The sequence below is a fragment of the Calonectris borealis genome, chromosome 3 (genome assembly GCF_964195595.1).
Source record: "Calonectris borealis chromosome 3, bCalBor7.hap1.2, whole genome shotgun sequence".
Lineage (NCBI taxonomy): Eukaryota > Metazoa > Chordata > Aves > Procellariiformes > Procellariidae > Calonectris > Calonectris borealis.
The window spans coordinates 75,614,793-75,635,903 of NC_134314.1; the positions used below are offsets into that span (position 1 = coordinate 75,614,793).

At 38.4% G+C, this 21,111-nt stretch overlaps 1 protein-coding gene across 8 annotated transcripts in view; it reads right to left on the bottom strand.

Moving 5' to 3' along the window:
• Positions 1 to 21,111, bottom strand: part of UTRN (utrophin) — a 275,914-nt gene that overhangs the window by 203,977 nt on the left and 50,826 nt on the right. For all 8 annotated transcript variants that reach the window (XM_075146239.1, XM_075146238.1, XM_075146237.1 and 5 more), the window contains 3 exons: positions 17,977 to 18,182; positions 16,327 to 16,481; positions 10,900 to 11,089 (listed from right to left, as the gene is read on the bottom strand). In XM_075146239.1, the coding sequence (XP_075002340.1) occupies positions 10,900 to 11,089; positions 16,327 to 16,481; positions 17,977 to 18,182 (551 nt within the window). The remainder of the gene's footprint in view (positions 1 to 10,899; positions 11,090 to 16,326; positions 16,482 to 17,976; positions 18,183 to 21,111) is intronic.

Sequence of the window (21,111 nt, forward strand, 5' to 3'; positions counted from 1 at the left end):
CACCTCTACTCCTATGTCATGTGCTCCAGCCCCCAAGCACTGCACTCTCCCCAGTCTCTCAGCATCTCTCACAGGAGGGGCCTGAAACCAACCACAGTATTCTAGACATGACCTCATGAGCGCTAAGCAGACAGGAATAATCACTTCTTCCTATCCCATGGTTACGACCTGTTCACGCAGCCTGTACCAATGCATTGGGTTGTTCCTTCTCAGGTGCAAGAATTTGCTTTGGAGTCTTTTTATTGTTTTTTAAAAACTTTATGGGGTTCCTGTCAGCCCATCCCTCCCACTTGAGGCCCCAGTGAATGGGAATATATTGACTGTTCCTCCACAATCTGATATCATTCACAAACCTGCTGAAGGTGCACTCTGTCCCATTGTTCAGATTCATAACAATGCTAAACAGTACCGGTCTCAGTCCCAATACTTTGAGGAACACCAATGGTCCAGCCAGTTTCCTTCCCACCTTTTTGCTCATCTATCCTGTCCATATCTCCTCAACTTGACTATTAGAGATTGTGTCAAATGTCTTTCTAAAGTCAAGATCAGGGAACATTACTGCTCTCCCTTCATCCAAAGAGACAGCAACAGCTTTCTCACAGAAAATGAAAACCCATGCTGGCTCTTCACCATCGCCTTCTTGTTCTTTTATACTTGGAAACGGCTTACTAAACTAGTCACCTGGGAACTTACTAAAACGTTTTCTTTAAGGACTGAGGACACATGGGTTCTCAGCAAAAAAGACTTAGCAAGCTCCTGAATCTCACTATCAAGAGGTCTTCCCAATACTTTACCTACAAGTTTTTCCTTGAAATTCTGCTCATTCCTCTCAGCTCCATCTCCAATCACAGCCAGATTCTGCATCTGTGGCAGTCACTTGTCTTCAGGAACCAGCTTATCCTATCCTCAGGAAGAGGATGGGAGTTCTCAGGATCTCGTATCTCTCTAGTTTATCAAAACAGGAAAATATCCCTCCAAGATCCCGCTCATTTTTTTTATCAGATCCCTCCAAAATTCCAAAGGGAATCAATCCATAACATGCTAACAGTTAACAACTGACATCTTGCCTTCACAGCAAAGTCCCTAACTGTCCTCATATGTCTCTGATAAACTGCAGACAAAGGTGCAATTTGATACCAACAGAGAATTAAATTCCATTATAGCTATTATATTTCCAAGTTGAATTTCATTTGTTGTCCATATTTCTAGTTTTCATGTCTACTGGATAGGCATTTCCAGCCTTCATCTACCTCATTTTTTTAAACCTATTAAAAACTTTCTCCCTTCAGCCTTCCATTGCTCCTGTAGTTGCTGTGATTATTCTATAATAAATGCCAGTAAAAAAAATCAATGTTCATCTCCCAAGACTTCCAGATGCCTATCATTATAGTATTCTCCCACCACTTTTCAGCTTTCCAACTTCTAATCCATATCCAAAAAGAAATTATGTCCATCTCATTCATTGCAAATGATCATTGACTTATGTGCCGCCTTAGCCTATTCATATTTCTCCAGATGACAAGGTTTTCTTATACTTTCAGTCACTAAACACCATCATGCTATCTTGTTGCACTTTACGCTCTGTAAGTCTTCATTAGCTGTACATTAACCCTGTTCTGCTTACCATACACCCAAGTCATATTTCATCCCACCCCTCCACATATGCTATCTCATGAAATCACAACGGATGCCAGTTCTTTACACAGTCATTTTCAACACAAACAAGGTGTGGGTGTTTGGAGGTGGGATGGTTACCATTTTCTGGCCTTCTCCCTTCTATAAGGCTTTATGGTAGATCTAGATCTAATTAGAATGTCCCTTGTACTACTACAACAATATCGAGCAGTCCGGACTTAACTTTCTCATCAAAAAAAAGAAACTGTCTGCATAATTTAGCAATGCTTTGGTGACAGAGGCACTGCTTTGTTTTCCAACCAAAAACTAGCTTAATACAGTAGCCTCCTTCAGGACACGCTTGCAAAATTAACTTTTGTTCTCACTTCAACTATCCAATAAATATGTACTACATTGCTGCTGTAATGCCTCCTCTTCATCCACATTTGATTACCTGAATTTCATACCTGAATGTGATCAAGTGCCATTTATTTTCTAAATCAACTTGAAGTCATGTAAACATTAGAAAACTCATCTTTGTTGAGAACCAGGATTAACCTACCCATTTCTCAACACAGCCTTTCACGCTTTTTTTGCCCCACCCTCCATGACCTTCACATTTTTTCAAAATTTCATAGGAACAGAGCCTTTGCTGCCACTCTCAAAATTCAACATAAAGTAAAAGTCCTCTGGAATGCAATCACTGGTGTCACAGCAAAAGAGGATTTGGGCTGACCCCAGCATTCACTGTCGCTTTAACTTCCTGTGATTTTATAAATTTAACACTAGCCATAAAAAATATGAAACGGCAGAAAATGAGAGCATTGCATTTTAAGTTATGCATTCATAAAAAAGAACCACAAGATACATGTTTCTGATGCATCATTTCTCTTCACAGCTGAGGAAGTCAGGAACACATGTAAGTTACCATGTATCACTTCAAGAGTGAAGATTGATGTTGGATCAGGTTTAAGATTTCAAGTATTTTATATGAAGGGAGTTGATTATTTATTTATTTATTTGTAAAGAGGATTCTTCTCAAGAAGTCATCACAAAAGAAATGAGAAAATAATCTCTCAGCTACTAGCTATGTTCCTCAGTCTGTCTTCCAGTGGATGAATGCTCCAGTCCCTGAATGCTAGCAATGTGTTTCAAAAATATCACTGTCAAGCTCTACAAGTAGGATACATATTTCAAGGTAATAATTTACCTGACAGAGACGCGCTATTCTTTCACTTCTCTCAGGGAAGTTAGAGAAAGCTTCCCAATTTTCTACTTCATTTTCGTAAGCAATATTGTAGTTCTGGTCTCTCAGATGAGATCTATCGATTTGTACCTTACCCAGATTTTTGATGTTCCCAATAAAAATCTAAATTCGTTCCTGTCTGAGCTAGTTGGATATACCTAATAGAAGACATTCTTTAAGGAACAATCACGTATTAGCAAGAACAGAGAGCAGATGACAGCCCCTACAAAACATTTTTCCAGTTGTTCACTTGTCAAAATGTTACAGAAGAGTTATGAAACAAAGCTGCTAACAACAATAAAGCAAAACTTATTACACATTGTCCTGACAATATAATACTACATGTACACATTTTGCCCTGGTATGCCACTGATTTCAGTGTAAAAGAATCAAATAGCAATACTAGTGAAAAGTTGTATCTGGTAAAATTCACCTTGGTACGAAGGAATTAGTGAAAGAAAAAGCAGCAAAAGAAGAAATATCCTAAACCTTGGATTTCCTGTTTTTCAGCACAGCTGTAATATGTCAAAGTATTTATTTTTGTTTCTGCTTTTAAGAAGTTTGCAAAACGAAGACTATGAATGCTGAGCATTGCTATTACACAAAGCTGCTGATAAGAAGAACAGTTATGACTTTCCCCAGTACAGTTCAATAATAAAGCCTTGTTTATTCTTTTATAAACAGTGCAGTTTAAAACAGACAAACACTAACTTCAAAAATTTGTCTTAAATATTTCATTGGCACTTTTTAAAATGTTTATTTCATTGGCACTCTGTTATGCTTCAGAAGACACTTCACATGAAACATTTAGATGCTAGTTCATGAAGCAACTACCCTATACACAATGCAATAATTCATATACTGTATAGTAAATAACTTCTCTTTGGCAGAACTGAACTATATTAGTGCATCCGCAGAGTTCACAAGACATGTACAAGCCTGTGAAATTCCAAAGACAGAAGTATATAGAGCACTACAAGAAATCCTTCCTGACATGCTATCATAGTTGCTTTTAATTTGTAATTTCCATACCATTTTCTAATCTAAGTATTAACATTTCCATCACCAGATTCCTATATATCATTGCCTTACATTGACACCTGCTGGAAGTGACTGGGATTGTAAACCATTCCTTTTTTCCCCTCAATCAGTGTCCGATTTAACTCTACAGGCAGACCAACAATTCTACTTTCAGTAAACTAAGCACAGACATCTGAAAAAACTAAGCCACGTGACTTTTTAACAAACAGAAAAACATACAATGTGTAATTTTAAGCTACACAAAAATTCCCAAGGCTATCACTGCATGGATTCTCAACCAGAAAATATATTTTAATAACAGCCTTTAAGAAGGTTTTTTACTACCCCTTGGGTAGATTGAAACTCAACAAATTAAGTATCCAACCATTTACTAGGCTCTCGGGCTAATTAGCAAATAATTATTACTGCAAGAGTCACTAAATAGTTCTTGTTTGACAAACATTGTTACAAACAAGCTTATACACAAGTATGTGACTAAGTAGGTTTTAAAGCACTTTTAATTACCTAGTGCTTATGAAAAAACAATTAAAAACCATGTCTTTACATTAATGAAAAACGATTTGCTTTATTCACAAAAGCAAACAGGGCTCTTTAATGATAGAATTGATACAGCAAGAATAACTGAGGCATGCTTGTTAAAATAGCTTGTATGTACACAAACTACTGTCTGTCATTCTTCATAATGAAAATACATCTTTTAGTACAGCTTTGTAAGCAGAAGCACACTGAAACATCCATTTGAAAACAACGTGATTTTCCCCATATGGCAGAACTTCCTCTACAAGCTTCGCTGTTATGAACCAGATACCGCATTATACCCTCTTCTTACTTCCAAACTCTACTATAGAGGTGGGATCTCTTTACTTGATGTCATTTTTGTATTTCTCATAATAGAAAACACATTTCAGATTGAAGCAAGTATGATGAGTTACGGTGGCTTTGCTTTATCATCGGAACAAGATGTGTTCGTGCACTTCGGTTTTTCACACACCTTGTACGCAAAACTCAGGCATAGTTTCACCAAAAAACACAGGCAGTTTTAACATATCACAAGCAGTAAGAATAAAAAAAACAAGTTCAAAGGCAGCCAAGTAGAATTTCTATAAGGTTATGTCAGTATACAGCTGAAGACCTCGCCAATTTTATATTTTTCCAAAGTTATGAAGCAGGATCCTTATATTAAAGTCCAATAATACACCACAGTATGACCATTCCACACAGGCACCAACACCGCAGCAGTATTAACTCATGAACTTTACAGACCAGTTTGAAATTTATTATTTTTTTATTCTATTTTAATCTGGTGAGTGATCAACCTACCTAAAAAAAAAGATTTTTACTAGGTAGCTTTAATACTGTATAATGATCTAAGTTCTGAACTACTGAACCTGTGCAAAAAAAAAAACGTAAACACAATCTCAGTGGAAGCAGAAATAGTCAGCCACCAAAACAGGTAACAGCAACAATAACAATATGAGCAGTAGCCTATGTCAACATGCTTTTCCTCCAACTTCTCCTCATTTTTTATCTCTGAAAGAACTCTATAAATACAGGCAAGTGAAGTCAAAATTTCATGGTTGCGTATTAGTATGCTGAACTTATTCCTAATTAAAAGTTTCATAAAGCTCAAAAGCAAAAACACTGGGCATGGAAGAACGCAGTTATTCTGCATAATGGGTACCCAGGAGTTAAAGTACTGCATTTACCAAGAATTAACCAACTCCTTTGGAAAAGGAGATGTGGTAGTATTTTACAAAAGATCATTGAACATTAACAGTTTTCTGCTGGACTCTTAAGTGGTAGGCAAGAGAGCATTTTTTTTAAAAAAATGTATCACTCCAACAAGCACAGGGTTTTTTTCTATTGCATTCTTTAACAAAACACACACATGAGATCATGGCAGGCTTTAAAAACACACTAGATAGCCTGGACACTTTTGACACTCATCCCATTCTTACTTTCTTTTCTTTTTATCTCAGAAAGACAACAGAGTTAGCATTAGACACTCTCAAGATTTAGGGCTTACATTTCTTACCTTACAAAGCTTCTGGTAACGGGGAGAAGAAACTGCCATCCTCTGTAAACGATGCAACAACACCACAACTTTCTGCAGAGACGTTCTCACCACAGCCATCATTTTAAGTTTGCCACACTTCTGAAGACACCTCAGAATTTGCATTATAAATGAAGAGCAACTATCATTTCCTCACGGTCACTGGACAATGATTTGCCAGCTTTCTGAGCATGCTCTTTTCCAGGACTGCTTTTGCGAGCCACAGGCTTTATACGTTTCAAAGGCAAAGGAGGTTGATATAGCATAAGTTTCTCTCCCAAAATAACCCCACAAAACAAATGCAGAAAAAATACCAGCCTTATGGATTCTTCTAACCGGTACTGCTCAGCTCTGGTTGTGCAGAGGGTAAATGAAGTTGTTGAGCAGCCGAGCGTCTGCCACCGTTCAGGAGCGCACTAAATAGCCAGGAAAGATTATTAATTTAAGCCTGAAAGCTGCAGGAACAAAAAAGGAATTCCTTCAGGAAGACGGCTCCAGTGTATCACAACAGTTGTTCTCCTCTAGTAGCTGCTTTCTATCGGCAGACTGAGCATTTGCTCCCTCACTCTGGGAAAGGATGCTCTCGCTCTCAGCCTAAATGCAGCTCTGACAGAGCTGTAGAGTGAGTGAATAACAGACTGTGTTATAAATCTTGAGAGAGGAGCAGAGGGATACCTGCCCTAATTATATCAGCCATATGTTAAAGGCTAATAAATCACACAAGCACTTCTCAAAACTAGATTACCCAATACAAAAGGAAAAACCGCAGGGGGTAAACCTCTCTGCTATGAAAACTCTCTTAAAGCTCATTTAGTCAAAGGGATCTCAAAGGATTCTCACTTGCACCAGAAAGTAGGAATGTTTTTCAGGAGCTGTTTCCAATTAAAATCTTTTCCTGAATGACTTATTAGGACAAGAAAGAATAGGGTTTTGACAAATTAAAAGCATACAGTTGTGCCATCACCCCTTTTTCTAGCCATCTTTGAACCCAAAGAGCTAACATCACTTTGATGTTTTTCCCATGACAAAGCAGAATTATTTAAGCCATCTAAGGATGGCAGTAGGACGTTCAAGAGCATGGAAGCGTTTTGCTACCAGTGAGGCACTCCCAATGCAATATAGCTATTTCTTATTACTTCCAAAGGTGCTGTGATGAATCTACTTAAACCTGCATTAGAGGGGCTGCTGTAGCAAAGTTCAGGGAGGCCATTATCAACACAGTAGGTGGCAGACACCATTACAAGTGATCGTATTATTTAATGCGCATATTGCCACATGAACAGGTACATACACATATCAAGCACATCTATCAGCATAGTATGGAGGCACCAACCACAAGTAGCATGACAATTTCATATGATCCTACATAATGCATAGCGTAGATGCCAGTGCATTATACACTGATTTCCCTCTTCTCAGGCACTTTCCACCTGAGTGGATGAATGCCAGATGCAGGTTCTTCACACGGGACATTTAAAAACTCTTCCCATGCAATTCTGCTAACACAATCTTTTAATCATTTTTAGAACTGAATCAATATTTCTACCAGTCCTCAGGCAAACCCCTTTTACCTCTACTCTGTTTTGTTCCTGATCTGTCCAGCACCAATGACAACATCATTTTGAGGAAACAGAGCCTTCATTCCATTCTGTATATAGAAATCTTACCACCTGTATTCTCCACCTTGCCAGACTCACCTTCTTTCCTCATCTCCACCACGCATTTGAACCATTCCCCCGTACTCCATTGCTCCTGGCTTATATCTACTCTTCTCTCCCACCACAAGTCTGTTCCTTTAACCTACCAGCTCTAGCCTACCATCATTAGCTGATAGGCTGTAACCGAACATCTTTTGAGGAAACCTATAGAGCAGCACAAGTCCAAAACCACTGAGGTGTTCGGAAATACTTGTGCAAGAGCTCAAACCTCTTCTGTGTAAGATAGAACCACAGTGCACACCTGCTGCCTTCTTTCAGTTCTGCTTTTTCCTTCCAGCTAATACACAAGTTTGAATCAAACAGTGAGACAAACAAACAGCCCACCACTAGTCATGTTGATTTTAATTTACAATAAAACAAAACTTTCAAATTATTTTGAACACCTTTACATCTGTAGGCACAGGACTTCACACATTGACCTGGCGTTACTTCTTACTATTTCCTAGCTCATTTTCTGCATCTTGCTTCAAATTAGGTTTTAATCTCTTCGAGGTGGCTGCTAAACATTTTGCAACACAGACTGGAGTGTTTCAGCACTAACCTGAAAGGAAAGCCTTCTGCAGCATTTAGATACTGAGAGAATGAATTAAAAAGACTGATGCTATAATTGTGAATTTCCTCCTTTGCAAACAGAAATCATTACTGCACTCAAAGTTTGCATTATTTGCATAGTACTGTTGCTAGCCTCAGATGTCACAATGGATGGCAAAACAAAGCTTCAACAGTGTCCAGATCACTGATTCCACTGTAGAGTGGCTTGAGCTGCAGCCAAACAAGTTAGCTCCAAACTGTAATGGAGGATATTCCTCCCATGCACACACAAAGATGCCAGTTTAACATATGATCCTGTTTTGAAAATGCATGACGTATAACAACAACAACAAAAATTCATCATGTTTCGTCTACGGTCAACACTTTCACCTAGAATTTATCACACCTTAAACTCATATTAAAGTTTTACTTAATGCACAGGCCTTGGGGCTCATACAGAGCGGAGAAAGTCACAAGTCCTGCATTCTTCTTATAACGTTTAGAAGAAATACTCCTTCACATATTCAACAAAGCACAAAGAGAAGAACATTGTTATTTTATACCACTCAACAGGGGAAGAACAGGAAACGATCTTTGTTTAATCAATTATTAAGCATAAGAACTTGCAAGGGACTGGGCTTGATTTTTTAAGGTACAGCAAGATGTTAGAACTTCATTTTGATTTCGAAAGTTCATTTCAACAAATATTTGAAAACAGAAACACTGATTTTGGAGTGTTTGCCAGTGTCATGATATGAATGTCTTCAATTATACTTAAAGTGAGATTGAAAGACGGTAGGGGAAAAAGTTCATTTCGGAAGCCGTTACACTATGACAGTCTTTGACATGCTCTACTTAACTTCCTTTGGTAGTTGAAAAAAGCTCACAATATTATGTAAAGTCATGGGTAAGTTAAGTGATTATGCTTCAGGTGCACAGTGTGTAGAAGCACACAGTCACAGAAAAAGATGGAGAATATCAGGTAACAGGATGCTGAACAAGGGGAGGCCATGCCCAAGCACCTACATCTGCTTTCTCAATGATGACAAGCCAGGACAACGGGCATGGTCAAGAGCTGGTTATAGACCTTCTCCACACAGCAGGCAGCCTTGCCCAGCAGTTCTTTGCTCACACAGCACAATTCTGGCAATTTTAACCAGACTGCAGCACAATGAAGGAGGGCGAACAATCTTCCATGACCAAGGTGCTTCACAGCTGCATAAAGCCAACAAGCAAATTATGAAATCATAACTTTGTCTTGGTGTGATTGACTGTTGTTAGCTTCCTGTGGCCCTGTTTTAGCTCTTCCACTTCCACTACACTAGCTGTTTGGGGTTTTTTGACAATAGAAAGCATAATATTAACTTCTAGGTGTTGCCATTACAGATTAGTCTCAGCATTTCACAAGGAGTCACATCTCTACAGATGAGTTACCTGACTGACCAGAATCATATAAAGATTGGTGAGTGACATGTCATCTTCAACAGACACAAGCTTCCACAATATATTGTTCTCTTCCTTATGATTACAGTGAGCAGCTTGCTATCAGATACTTTAAACTGTCTTGTTTCATTTAAATTCAATGTAGGTATGTTCAGATTAACAGCACTACTGAAAGCAGCACTTTCTTTTTCATTATAAGCTGTTCAAACCCCATGAACTTAGACCACAAACAACATTATTCCAAACCCAGAGTGCGGGATTTAATAACTGATCTAGCCGCCCAGTTCTGTGCATATCAAAATAACTGTGCTAAATGAGGCAATCTAATTGAAGGAAAAAATATATTAAAACATTCAGCAGAAAAATGACACATGAACAGCATTCACATCAGGTAAACAGACAAAGGAAATTCATATATCATAGAAAAACAAAATCCTTTTAGCCAGTGATGTTCAACCTTCTGCTGCCACAGACCCAAAGATACTAACTTTTAAAAGAGCTGTCAGGTCTCCACACCCTTTCCTCCTGTTTTCCCTCAATACACTGTACCCTTAATGCAGACTGAACCCATCTCCTCTCTCTCCCTCCTACCTCCCCAAAGGAGATGTATGGGATATGCAAAGGCAGGAACAGCCGGATGAGTGGTACTAGTTTGTGCTTCTTAGACAGGGAGAAGGGATCTCCCTTCTAGATTTTAGACAAGCTAGGGTGTCTGTATATTAAAAAGAACTGTAAGTGGTGTCAGTTAGTCTCCTGCTCAGTTATTTCTCAGGTTTCCAGTCTGTGGTCTGTACAGGAAGGAAGGCCAGCTGGGGAGCTGCCCTGCAAGAGATGGAGAACAGGCGATCCAAGCACAACAACTTCTTGGAGTGCTGGAAAAGCAGGAGGAAGGTGGCAGGCAGGGATAGAAGACAGTGCAGCCCAGGAGGGCTTTAACTTGGAGGGAAGTAGATTAAATCGTTTGGTTGGACAATCACACAACATGACTTGGTTTAATCAAGTATACACTTCCTGAATACAGTCACCCTCCAAGGACATTTAAGAGCCCTCAGTGCCACAGATGTCCACAAAATATGTATTTCAAACCTCAGGAAGAAAAATCTGCTTCCTTCACACACTTGACTTCTAAAATACTGTGTTTTAAACACCTTCCAATAGGCTGCAGGTTTCCCCACTCTTATAGATAGCTTTCCTTTATAACATTTGTCATTCAGAAAAAGCATGAATAACAGCAGTATTATTTAGTTTCTCACCTGCATCTGCTTTCTGAGTTCCCTTATGCAGGCACTGTCCTGAGCAGTGTTCTCACGCTGGGATGCATCTGCTAGAACATTAACTGTCGTTTCTGCCTCTTGAAGCCACTTGAGGAAGCTCTCCAGATCCTTGTGTGAAGTCTGTACTGTCTTCAGCTCTGTCTCCAAGAAATTCTGCCTATCAACAGCTCTGAAAACAAGACAAGTGTCAGAATCTTCCCCCATAACATGCAGCATTACATACATCATAATGAAACTACTAAAAGGAAATCTGAAAGTTATCTCTATTAAGAAACTATACATCTGTCACAGCTTGTTTTATCATCATTTATATCACTGTTTCTCTAGTTATTATATCCATAGCTACCCATAGATGTTCTGAACTGGTTATATATGTCACAGCCCTTTTTAAAAAGGCATGTGGAAGAAACGAAGTTATTAATTTAAAACGTAGCTTTTCCTTTCTGAGTATTACCATCACGGACTTACGGTACCCCAAATGGTAGAAGTGTTATTCCCATGTGTGAAAAGTGTGAATGCTTTTCCTCATCAACAAAAATCACATGGAGCAGAAGCACTGAGGGTTTGGGGGATTTTTTCTTCCTCTTTTACAGTGAGCAGAAACATTTCCCTGAATTTATAAGAGTTAAAGTGCTGAGGGATGAAAAGTCAAATACCTGGTACTCTCTGCTAAAAGACAAGACATTTGACACTATCACTCAAACAAACAGAATAATACACTGCCATCATAACAGTCAAGCCATGCCCAATATGCTTAAATCCAAAAAAAGACTGGCAGAATATAGTCCAAATTTTCAATCAATCCAAAAGATCTCTGGTTGGTACAAACACAAAAGTTTTTGTTTGTAAGAGGATTTTTTAAGATGTAAGGAACTCATTTAAAACTTTTGGATTATATTGTTGGTAAGCAACTTCAAAAGATTTCCTAGAAAAAAAGATCACATTACACTTCTGCATAACAGAACTGCTTCCTTGCCATTGAAATGAAACTCAGATGGGAAACTGTTATAGTCAGCAATTTTAAAAGCTCTGATTAACAACATTAATTAAAGCATGACAAGCTAAATTTCATCCATTTGAGGCTGTTATTCTGCAGTATCCCTTTTCCCAAAATCAGGACAAAAGAAAGAAACAAGCTGTCCCACACCAGCACACTGCACAGAAATCCCTAACAGGGCTACTATCTAGAATACTGCTGCTAAGTAAGTAGCAAGTTCAATTTTATTTTCACATCAAGCACTAACCATAGTGTAAGATTTCAGGGGTAAAGTGATATTTAATTTCAAGTAAGATAAGGCCAAAACACTCAGCATTTTCACATGAATTGAACACGTTTCTCCAGACAGGCCCATCAGACTTGTGTCTTCTGCCTCCTGCTATTCTACTTAGGCTTTCTCTCCTCCTTGCCATACTGTGGCAACAGTACTGCTCAGCAGTACTAGGGAATCACTGTGTTTAGAATCACAAATTTCAAAAGTATTTAAAATACTCTTTTTAAAGAAGAAGCTGCAGGTGTTCAATACCATTCAGGATGACGTTTCAAAGCAGGTATTCTGGTTTACTAGCACATCAGAAAAGACAGATGCAAGGAAAAGCTGTTTTCCTTCAAGGGCAGTAAGAGTCTCATGCAAGCCCAATTCTGCCAATTCCTAAGTATTAGCATATCTAACTGAATTTTTTAGAGACTACTTGCAAAACAATAGTGTTACAACCCCCACTTTAGGAGCTTAGGTCTTATGTTACTTGTTAATAATTGCTTTATCCAAAATAAGAATACATGAATCATTCCTGACTTCATGCTTGCCCAAGTTTTGGCTACTGGTAGATGACTAGCAGGGCAAGAAGCCTTCATTCTTGCTTCTCATTTGAAGCTCTGGAGTGCTTCACCCACTCTTGAGAAAAAAATAATAAATAGCATGCTAGGGATTACAAATGGACAGATACTGCCTAGATAAGATAACAAGCACCAGCTCAAAAATGAGAGCACAGGAGAAAAATGTAAAGTAAAAGCAGTTACGAGCTCTGACTTCAAAACCCTCTCCCTCTGCAGGGATTTGCTTCCCTAGCAGGGGCTTAAGGCCAAAGGTGAAAGAACAGGAATGACAACAGGAGGAACAGACTGGTAATAAATGTGACCTTCAAAGAAAAAGAAATGCCCCAAAGGATGAAACACTGTAAGTGACCCAGATCTCTAAGTCTAAGTACTGATGTACTAGATGGGAATTGAGACAACCTGAACTTTGTAGCTAATAACATTCATTGAAGAAAGTCGTCTTCAGCCTGAAGTTTTAATTTCTCAAACTTTCTGCTTGGTTGAAATTAAAGTAAAGAATGAAATCCTATTACAGTTCCATTGCTGTCATGATATTTGAATTAAAGATGATCATTCCTTTCACTAAATACGTACTCCAGCAGCATAAACTAACAGATTTACAACTAACGTTCTAAGATTACATGGGTGCTTTTAAAGAGGACCTGTATAGCAGTAGCGAGCAACACTTCTACAGAGCAGATGCAAAGACTTTCATTTCCTTCCAGTAAAGGCCACAAATGTAAAATAGAAAACGATGGAGAATTCTGTACTGCAGATTAATGACTACCCCATGCTATAAAAAGATGACTCAGATTTTCAAAGAATTCTAATACAGTTAGAACAGCCTCAAAAGACAGAGGGTCCTTCCAGGATGTAAGAATTACACATAAGGAGAACCTGGAGAATCCTTTACAAATGCAGCTAACTTCACTTAACACAGTGATAGTGGAGAAGGTCTAAGCAGATTCTATTAGCAAAGACACATCCAAGAAAAAGAAAATTGTAACTCTACTATTTAAGTTTTCATGGTACTGTTTCAGGTTTCTGTTCCACCCAGTTATTTTTTCAGATTTAAACTAAGAATCTGCGATGCATACAAGTGTGTGATCAAAAGAAAGTCAGAAAATAACAATTGAGACAGTGCAGACAGCAACTATAATCCATTACTGAGGCAGCAAAAACACACGGAATGACTACAGTTTCACCCTAAAGCATAAAAATAGAACATAAATAGCCACTGGGCAGAGTATCCAATTTACACAATGTCAAGCTGGGGAGTTTCAATCTCTTAATGCCAACAGTTTTAAAATAAGCTCCTTCAAGTTTACATGCCATGTCTACCAGTCTTCCCGGTAGTGTTCTTGTGCTATTCAGAACAGGACCCCTTCCACAACCTCCAAGCATGGCAACAAACTGGTATTTTAAAGCATTATGCTATAAATACAGATCTGCACTTATAGAAGCCATAGGGCCACATGTGTGCTCCATGTACAACCCCTGCATGTCCTGAGATCTGCCACATGAAGTAAGCCTTGTCACTCAAGGTTCACAAGTATTTCTTTTTAACGCATTTAAAGCAAGGATAAAAGCCTTCATTCCCTTGAAAATGTGCTTTCACTGCACATTCTCCCCTTTTAATTCTACTCTGCTGCTCCATGGGGTTATGTTGAGCAGCTCCACGTTCTGGCTACCCACCAGCTCTCGGAGTTCTCCATTACATTCTGTCCCTAGTTAAAAAACAAAGCAGATACTCATCTTCCTAAGTCTGCAGACTGCAAAACAGTAGCCCCAGTGATAACTGAGGAACTTCAGTTATACGCAACAGAACGCAATTGCTTATTATTCCAGACTTTAAGCAGATTCAAAACTAATTAGAGGCTTCCAGGCAGGAGCTCTTCTTTCTGGTCACCTGCTCTGAGTGGCAGGCAGTTTTATGCCAGTTCTAGCCAAAACACTGCAAAGTTTGAATGTGAATGAGATTACTACAGAGCTGTAGTCTACTGTTAACTGCTAATCCAACAAGGAGCTGTTTCCCCTCACCCTCTAATTGCATCTTCATCACCAGATGCCATCATGACATTCAGATGACGTTAATGGCACTTTTGGAAAAATTACTAGTTTACTTTGAGGAAAGAAAGGACAATCTGATGGTGAAAATGCTGTTAACCCTAATCTTAACGCAAACAAATGGTCAGGAAGGGCCATTTCAGGCCACTTCATGACCTCATCACTATGACCTAGTTCAGAAAAAGTAAGAGTAAAAAGCCAAGGAAGTTTTGTCATATGCCAAAGCCTTTCCCACAGTCTACTAGAAGTTTTCTAAAGAACCATGAAACGAAGTTGTCTGCATCACATAAAATAATTATGAAATGTTTTACTCACTTGAAAAATCCTATCTCACGTCTCAAAACATTTAGAGATTAGCAAATTTTTATTCTCTCTCAAATGATCACATGGAATGAGCCATACAAAGTTTTGCCTGTTTCGTACCTCAGCTCTCAATGGACATAACCAGGAAACCAGCTGCCACATCAAAAACACAAAATGACAGAGTACCATTTTCCTCTAAAGAAGGATAAGACGACATTCTACTCTGCTTCCTTCATTACCTACTTCTTGCCACTGCAAAGTTCTCCTCCTCTCACTCCCCATAACATAAACTTCAGAGGCTTTATTACCTAGGATTTTTAATCCCTTAACTGATATCTCATTTTAAAAGCAGTTGCCCCTTTTACATGCACATATATGCACACATATATACACAGACTTTGGTTGTCATCTCCCCTACTCCCATATACACAAGATCAATTTTCTCTTCTGTCCTGCCAACCACAAAGCACATCGTCCTTTAAGCTGCAGGCACCAAGTCAGACTATTCTAAATGTTAATTGCCTATCAAATACTAAAAAGAATTTCTGCAGAAATTACATTACCTTGCAGGAAAAAATATTATGCATAGGGAAATACCCTATTTTCCTTAAGACATATTTGCAAATATGTCTTAATAGAGGATGAATAGAAAGAAGTAAGTTTCAAGTAAGTCTCAGTTCCTGTAGCTCAAGTATTTTCTAGATGGGAATGCCAGAAGCATCGTGCACTCAGGAACCCAAAGTACAGCCCCATTCAGGGAAAGTTTCCGTTATATGAAAGGCTATAAGGAATTAATGCATTGGAAGACCAAGCTGAATACTTACAGCCTTATAAAAAGGAAGCACAGCAACAAACTACAAATACATAAAGTATACCAGCATCAAGGAACAGGAGAGGAACTGTTCAAAGACATTTAGAGAATAATAGCCACAGGCAAACCTAAGACCACCAAATGGGAGAGAAGTACTTTTTTTTTCTTTTTTCCTTAAAAAAAAAAAAAACACACCACATAAATGGGAAGTCATACAGAAGCCTTCCATGGTGAACTGTGGGAATTTCCATCATCAAAACTCAAACCAGCTTCACTGTAATTCACTAATTATCCACAGTAGCCCTAAATGCTGCAGTAAAGCAGACAGAGAAGAAACTGCAATACACATGTATACATAGGATACAAGTTTAAGACACAAACAGCTACATATAGAGTGAAATCTTGTAATTACCTTTGGTTCAGATTAACCCAACAAGTGTTCATTTGGTCAGTGGTTTCCTTCACTCTCCTCGTGTCATCATCACGATACTCTCGAAGAAGTTTATTAGAAAGATCATTGAATGCAGCTACCGTGATGTCACCTCTATGCAAATCCTGTACTAACAGCTAAAAAGCAATTCCAGAATGAGACATCAGAGTACAACAAAACCAGACTATTTTCATATTATGCATTTTATCACATTATAAAACCCTCCCCTTTTACTTTTTTTTTTAAAAAAAAAGTGCATATTTTTCATCTAGAAGAAAAATCTTAGAATGAATCTACATATACTAAGTGTCCTGACAATGAACCAATCAAAACACAAATAGGTGAGGAAAAATTGTATTTGCCAGAACCACCAAAGGCTAGAAAAATCCTATTCTGTGTTTTATTGGCAACAGAAGTAACAACACTTCCATATTTTTAGTGGCATGAATAAGTTTAAGTTATGATAATAGTGATATAAGTGGCAGCTAAAACTGGCATAAATGAAGTGTGCAGCATAAGAATTTGATTTTGTTGTTTTGTGGGGCTTTTTGTTTTTAAATTAAGAAAATACATTAGATGTGTTTGCTTATTATGGCAGGATATTCATAAGGTGCCTTAACTTCACAGAATCCTGAACTCAAGATTATTTCTAAATGAAAAAAATGTATTTGCATATATGTATGTCCAGTTGTATCTTACGTTCTCTGTACTATAGGTTTGGGCACAGGCCTACTTTCACTTATGAAAGCAAAGCACACCTAATAGTCCATTTCCAATCCCCTGCTCATACAGAGAAAGAAGATGAAAAGCACACAATTTTACTGTTTATGAAATAGCTATGGATCAGTGCAGAATTCTCACAATCATACTCCCTGCTTCTTTCCATACCCAGCTGCAACCCTGCATTGTCCCTTCATGAATATATATACATGTGTGTATATATATATACACACACACACTTTTTAAAACTCTATTATACCCCTATTCTAAATACTGCACTGATAAGAGCCCCCTCCTCGCTGATTTGCCTCCTGTGCCACCTACAGCCTGCCCTTTTTCTGACAGCCACCAGGACAAAGGACATCAGACTTATTGATTTATCACAGCGGGTTTCCTGTGATATGAAAAGCAGTGAAGATTGCACAGGATTGGAAAAAAAAAAAAAACAACCCGAAGTGTTGACTATGCCCAACACCCATCAGAAGTGAAATTCAGGGTAATTTTAAATAACTTGGTCCATTCCTGGATTTACTAAACTACTGTTAATAGGTTTCTATGAAGTAATACATGCTACATTCTATGGCTGTATGATTAAACTTTTATTACTTTGAGGTTCAAGCTTTTTGCATAATATAATTTATTTGATGTTATACTATACTCATTTCAACTACGCTTACAGACAGACAGACATGCACACATGCCACCTGTTTCCCTCCCAGAAAGCGATTCTCAGGAAGTCTGATATATAAAAAAAATAGACACAATTTAGAATATATCATGCCCAAAAAAAGAATTGCCAAATCAGTCCTACAACTAAACTGTATATTCACACATCAATTGAATCCAGTAGCATTACACAGACCAAGGAGTATGGTGGGGGGCTGGGAGGGGGGGAACCGTAGATGGTCTTACTTTGTTGTCTGAAATCTGTTTGGCAAGCATCTCTTTTGGGGCCTGCAGGAGCATACGCAGACGGATCTCACACTGCTCCATAAGGTGCTCCATTTCTTGCCTTTGCTCATCCCACTGCATGCTGTCTGTCAGCATGTACTTCAGCTGCTGCTGCCGCACCTCCACGCCATGCTGGGTATTGTCCCACTGGTTCTTCACCTTCTCCACTGTGGAGGACAATACAGAATATGAAAAAGCTGAGGCTAACAAACAAGTAGCCATAACTACCAATGAATTCTCAGGACAAGATGCAATAATATAATTAATTCTCAAATACACTGGTTTCTATATTCAGTATTTTAGTTCCTCATGTAGTTTACACAAGCAAACGAAAAATGCAAGTGTTTGGCTACCTCTTGTTGAAGCAGGTCAGCATACAGGTAATAACTATTATTTCTGGAATATTTCAAAGGCATTATTTTACTTTTTAAGTACACACGTGTGGGAGGCAAATCTGCTGCAGCTGCACTGCAGAGATATGCCAGCAGCAGGGCTCCAAGGAGCACAATTTTAGGGTGATGATTATACCAGCAAATCATCTTTGTGCATCTGCAACTTAAACCAGTACAAATAAACAAATAAATAAATAAATACTGTTTAGATCTGGATAGCTTATACAAAATGAACCAAGCTTTCCAGAAAACTGTGTGTTGAAGGCAGTCTAGTGGCACCAGCACTTGGCCAAGGTAGAAACACTCCAGTAACAACCTACTTTGGCACTTTCATTTCACCACAGCTTTCTACAGGCTTATGTAGATTACACAGCAGAACAGAGAAGTTATTGATCACACCCCAGTTCCTTCCATTCCTCTCCCAAAAAATAGAATTACATTAGATGATTGATAAACAGGCTTTAACTTTAATAAACAAAGGGTGAAAAAGACAACATGACAAGAGCCTAGGACAAAAAATAGTGTGTCAGGGAAAGCAGTAAGTCTGCCTTCAGAGAGAAATGAATAGCATCATACCTTTTTCTTAATACTTACAGACCATAAAAAAGCGTATTACTTGAAAGTCTATAGAGGTGGAAACAGGTTTCCCTACTACCTGTCATGACAGTTACTAGGAACACATTCTACCACTAGAACTAAAGAGTAAAAAAGCGAATGTAAAAAAGCAAACAAACCAAAAAATCCTAAGCTGGATTTCTTGAGTATATCTGTATTCTAAGCAGCAACAGGTAGGCAGTATGTAACACATCCAATATATTTATCTTAGTAAGAATGCAATTTTATTAGAAAATTTGATACTCAGGTCACTTCAATCTTCCATGAAGCAAAAATGACGAAGGTTGTGCTTAAGCTAAAACCACTTTGCATTCTTTTTTTTGTCTAAACTTTTACAATTATACAAAGCCATTATGCTTGATCTGCTTGGGAAGATCTCTTAACCTTAATACATTCAACAATATTCTGTTTAGTTTCACAAAGCTCTCAAAGACTGGGGCAGCGAAGCCCGCTTGTCAGAGTAACTGTATTGCTGGTGGACAAACCCAATAACCCGCGCAATACAGATTTGTCAATTTCAACCCACAGGAAACTTCTGGATTAATTTTCAGGCATGACATAGGTCATGCTGAATGAGAACTCAGAAGAACAGCAAATAATAATATGGGGTTTTATTTAACAAAAAAGAGATGTTACTATATTGGATAAAAGCATGTTCAAAGGAAACGAGCAGCTGCTGGGAGAGATCAGTGGTTTCACCAAAACAGCAAAAGCAAAAACAGCAGGAGCGAAAAAAGGCTATAAGCCTGTGTGCTGGCTAATGAACTGCAGAGAAAAACCTCTTAAGTGTTTAGGCTCTCCCCACAAAGCTGGAAGGAAAAAATAGCCCTGAGAAACAGCTGCCTACAATAGCAACTTGATTGAAATGGATAGATATTTGATGTTTACGTAGTAGTAGTAGTATAGAAAGAATATTTCTTGATATATTTTTCCCTGTAATGGCCAGGTTAACCTTACTTTCTGCATTGTTGACATATTTCCCCTCTCTTCAGTCTCCACAAAAACAGGACAGAAGAATAGTGAAATTCTTGGTAGCCTCAGCATTCAGTGGGTTCAATAGGTAGGTTCCTAGAAAAAGTTGTCAGGGGCACCAGTCTGGTATCAAAGGCAGAAAGATTGGAAAGAATTCCTGATGAGAATTTATTTTTTTTTTTAATTCCCAATGTCCACAGAGTAATTGGGAGGGAAGTTCCAGAAAAGGAAGCTTTTCTCTATTTCTGTGTTCCTAGCTGTCTGAGTAATTAGGCTTCATCTAACAACATGCAGCAGGCTCACAGGAGTTTGTAGGACATCGGTATATTCCCCTCAGTGTTTAAACAATGAGCTGCATAAATCAGTCCTCAGCTTCACTTTTCTTCAAAGAGCAAACTTCCCTTTACAAATGTCAGTAGAAACAAAACCTTCAGTTTTTTCATGTTTCATGACAGGTAGGCAAAATGTTCACACACATCTAGGGTATCTACTGGAAGCTTCATTCGTGGCAACATACACAGCTTCTCTATTCCCGCCTTGGACGGGCATGACTATAGGGGAACTCAAATTTTCAGCATACAGTTCCTTTTTTCCTTGTTCACCTTTTTTGAAGAATCAAGAATGTTTTGTGACTGACCAGATCTCCCCTTGTTAACTGACTCCCGTGGACTACACAGTTACTATCCTCCCTCAAGTTTCCACCCGACTCCTAGTTCTGAGTGGCTGCAAAACTCAGGCCCCACAAGTTGCTTTAGCTTCTTTGGATCTTACTCCCCTACCAATCCATAGCTCCTGTGAATCTTAGACAGCAGATGCCATCTCATCAGACCCTTTAACATACCTGTGGGCTTTCTATCTGACCCCTTTATTATCTCCAGCAAGTCTTATGGACATGTAGATGTAGTAAAGGAAAACTACATTGCAGAGGAGAACATAAGGAAATACATATTTCCATTTTTACTTCTAACTGTGATATTTCCTGCTGCATGAATTTTCTAATCTTAGCAACTGGCAAAGCTTAAGAGTTCAAAGAATACATTGTCCTTTAGTTTCTAATTGTGTCAGTTGTAAGTTTTCTTTTCTTAAATACCAGTAAAAGAAATTTTCAGAGGGCATG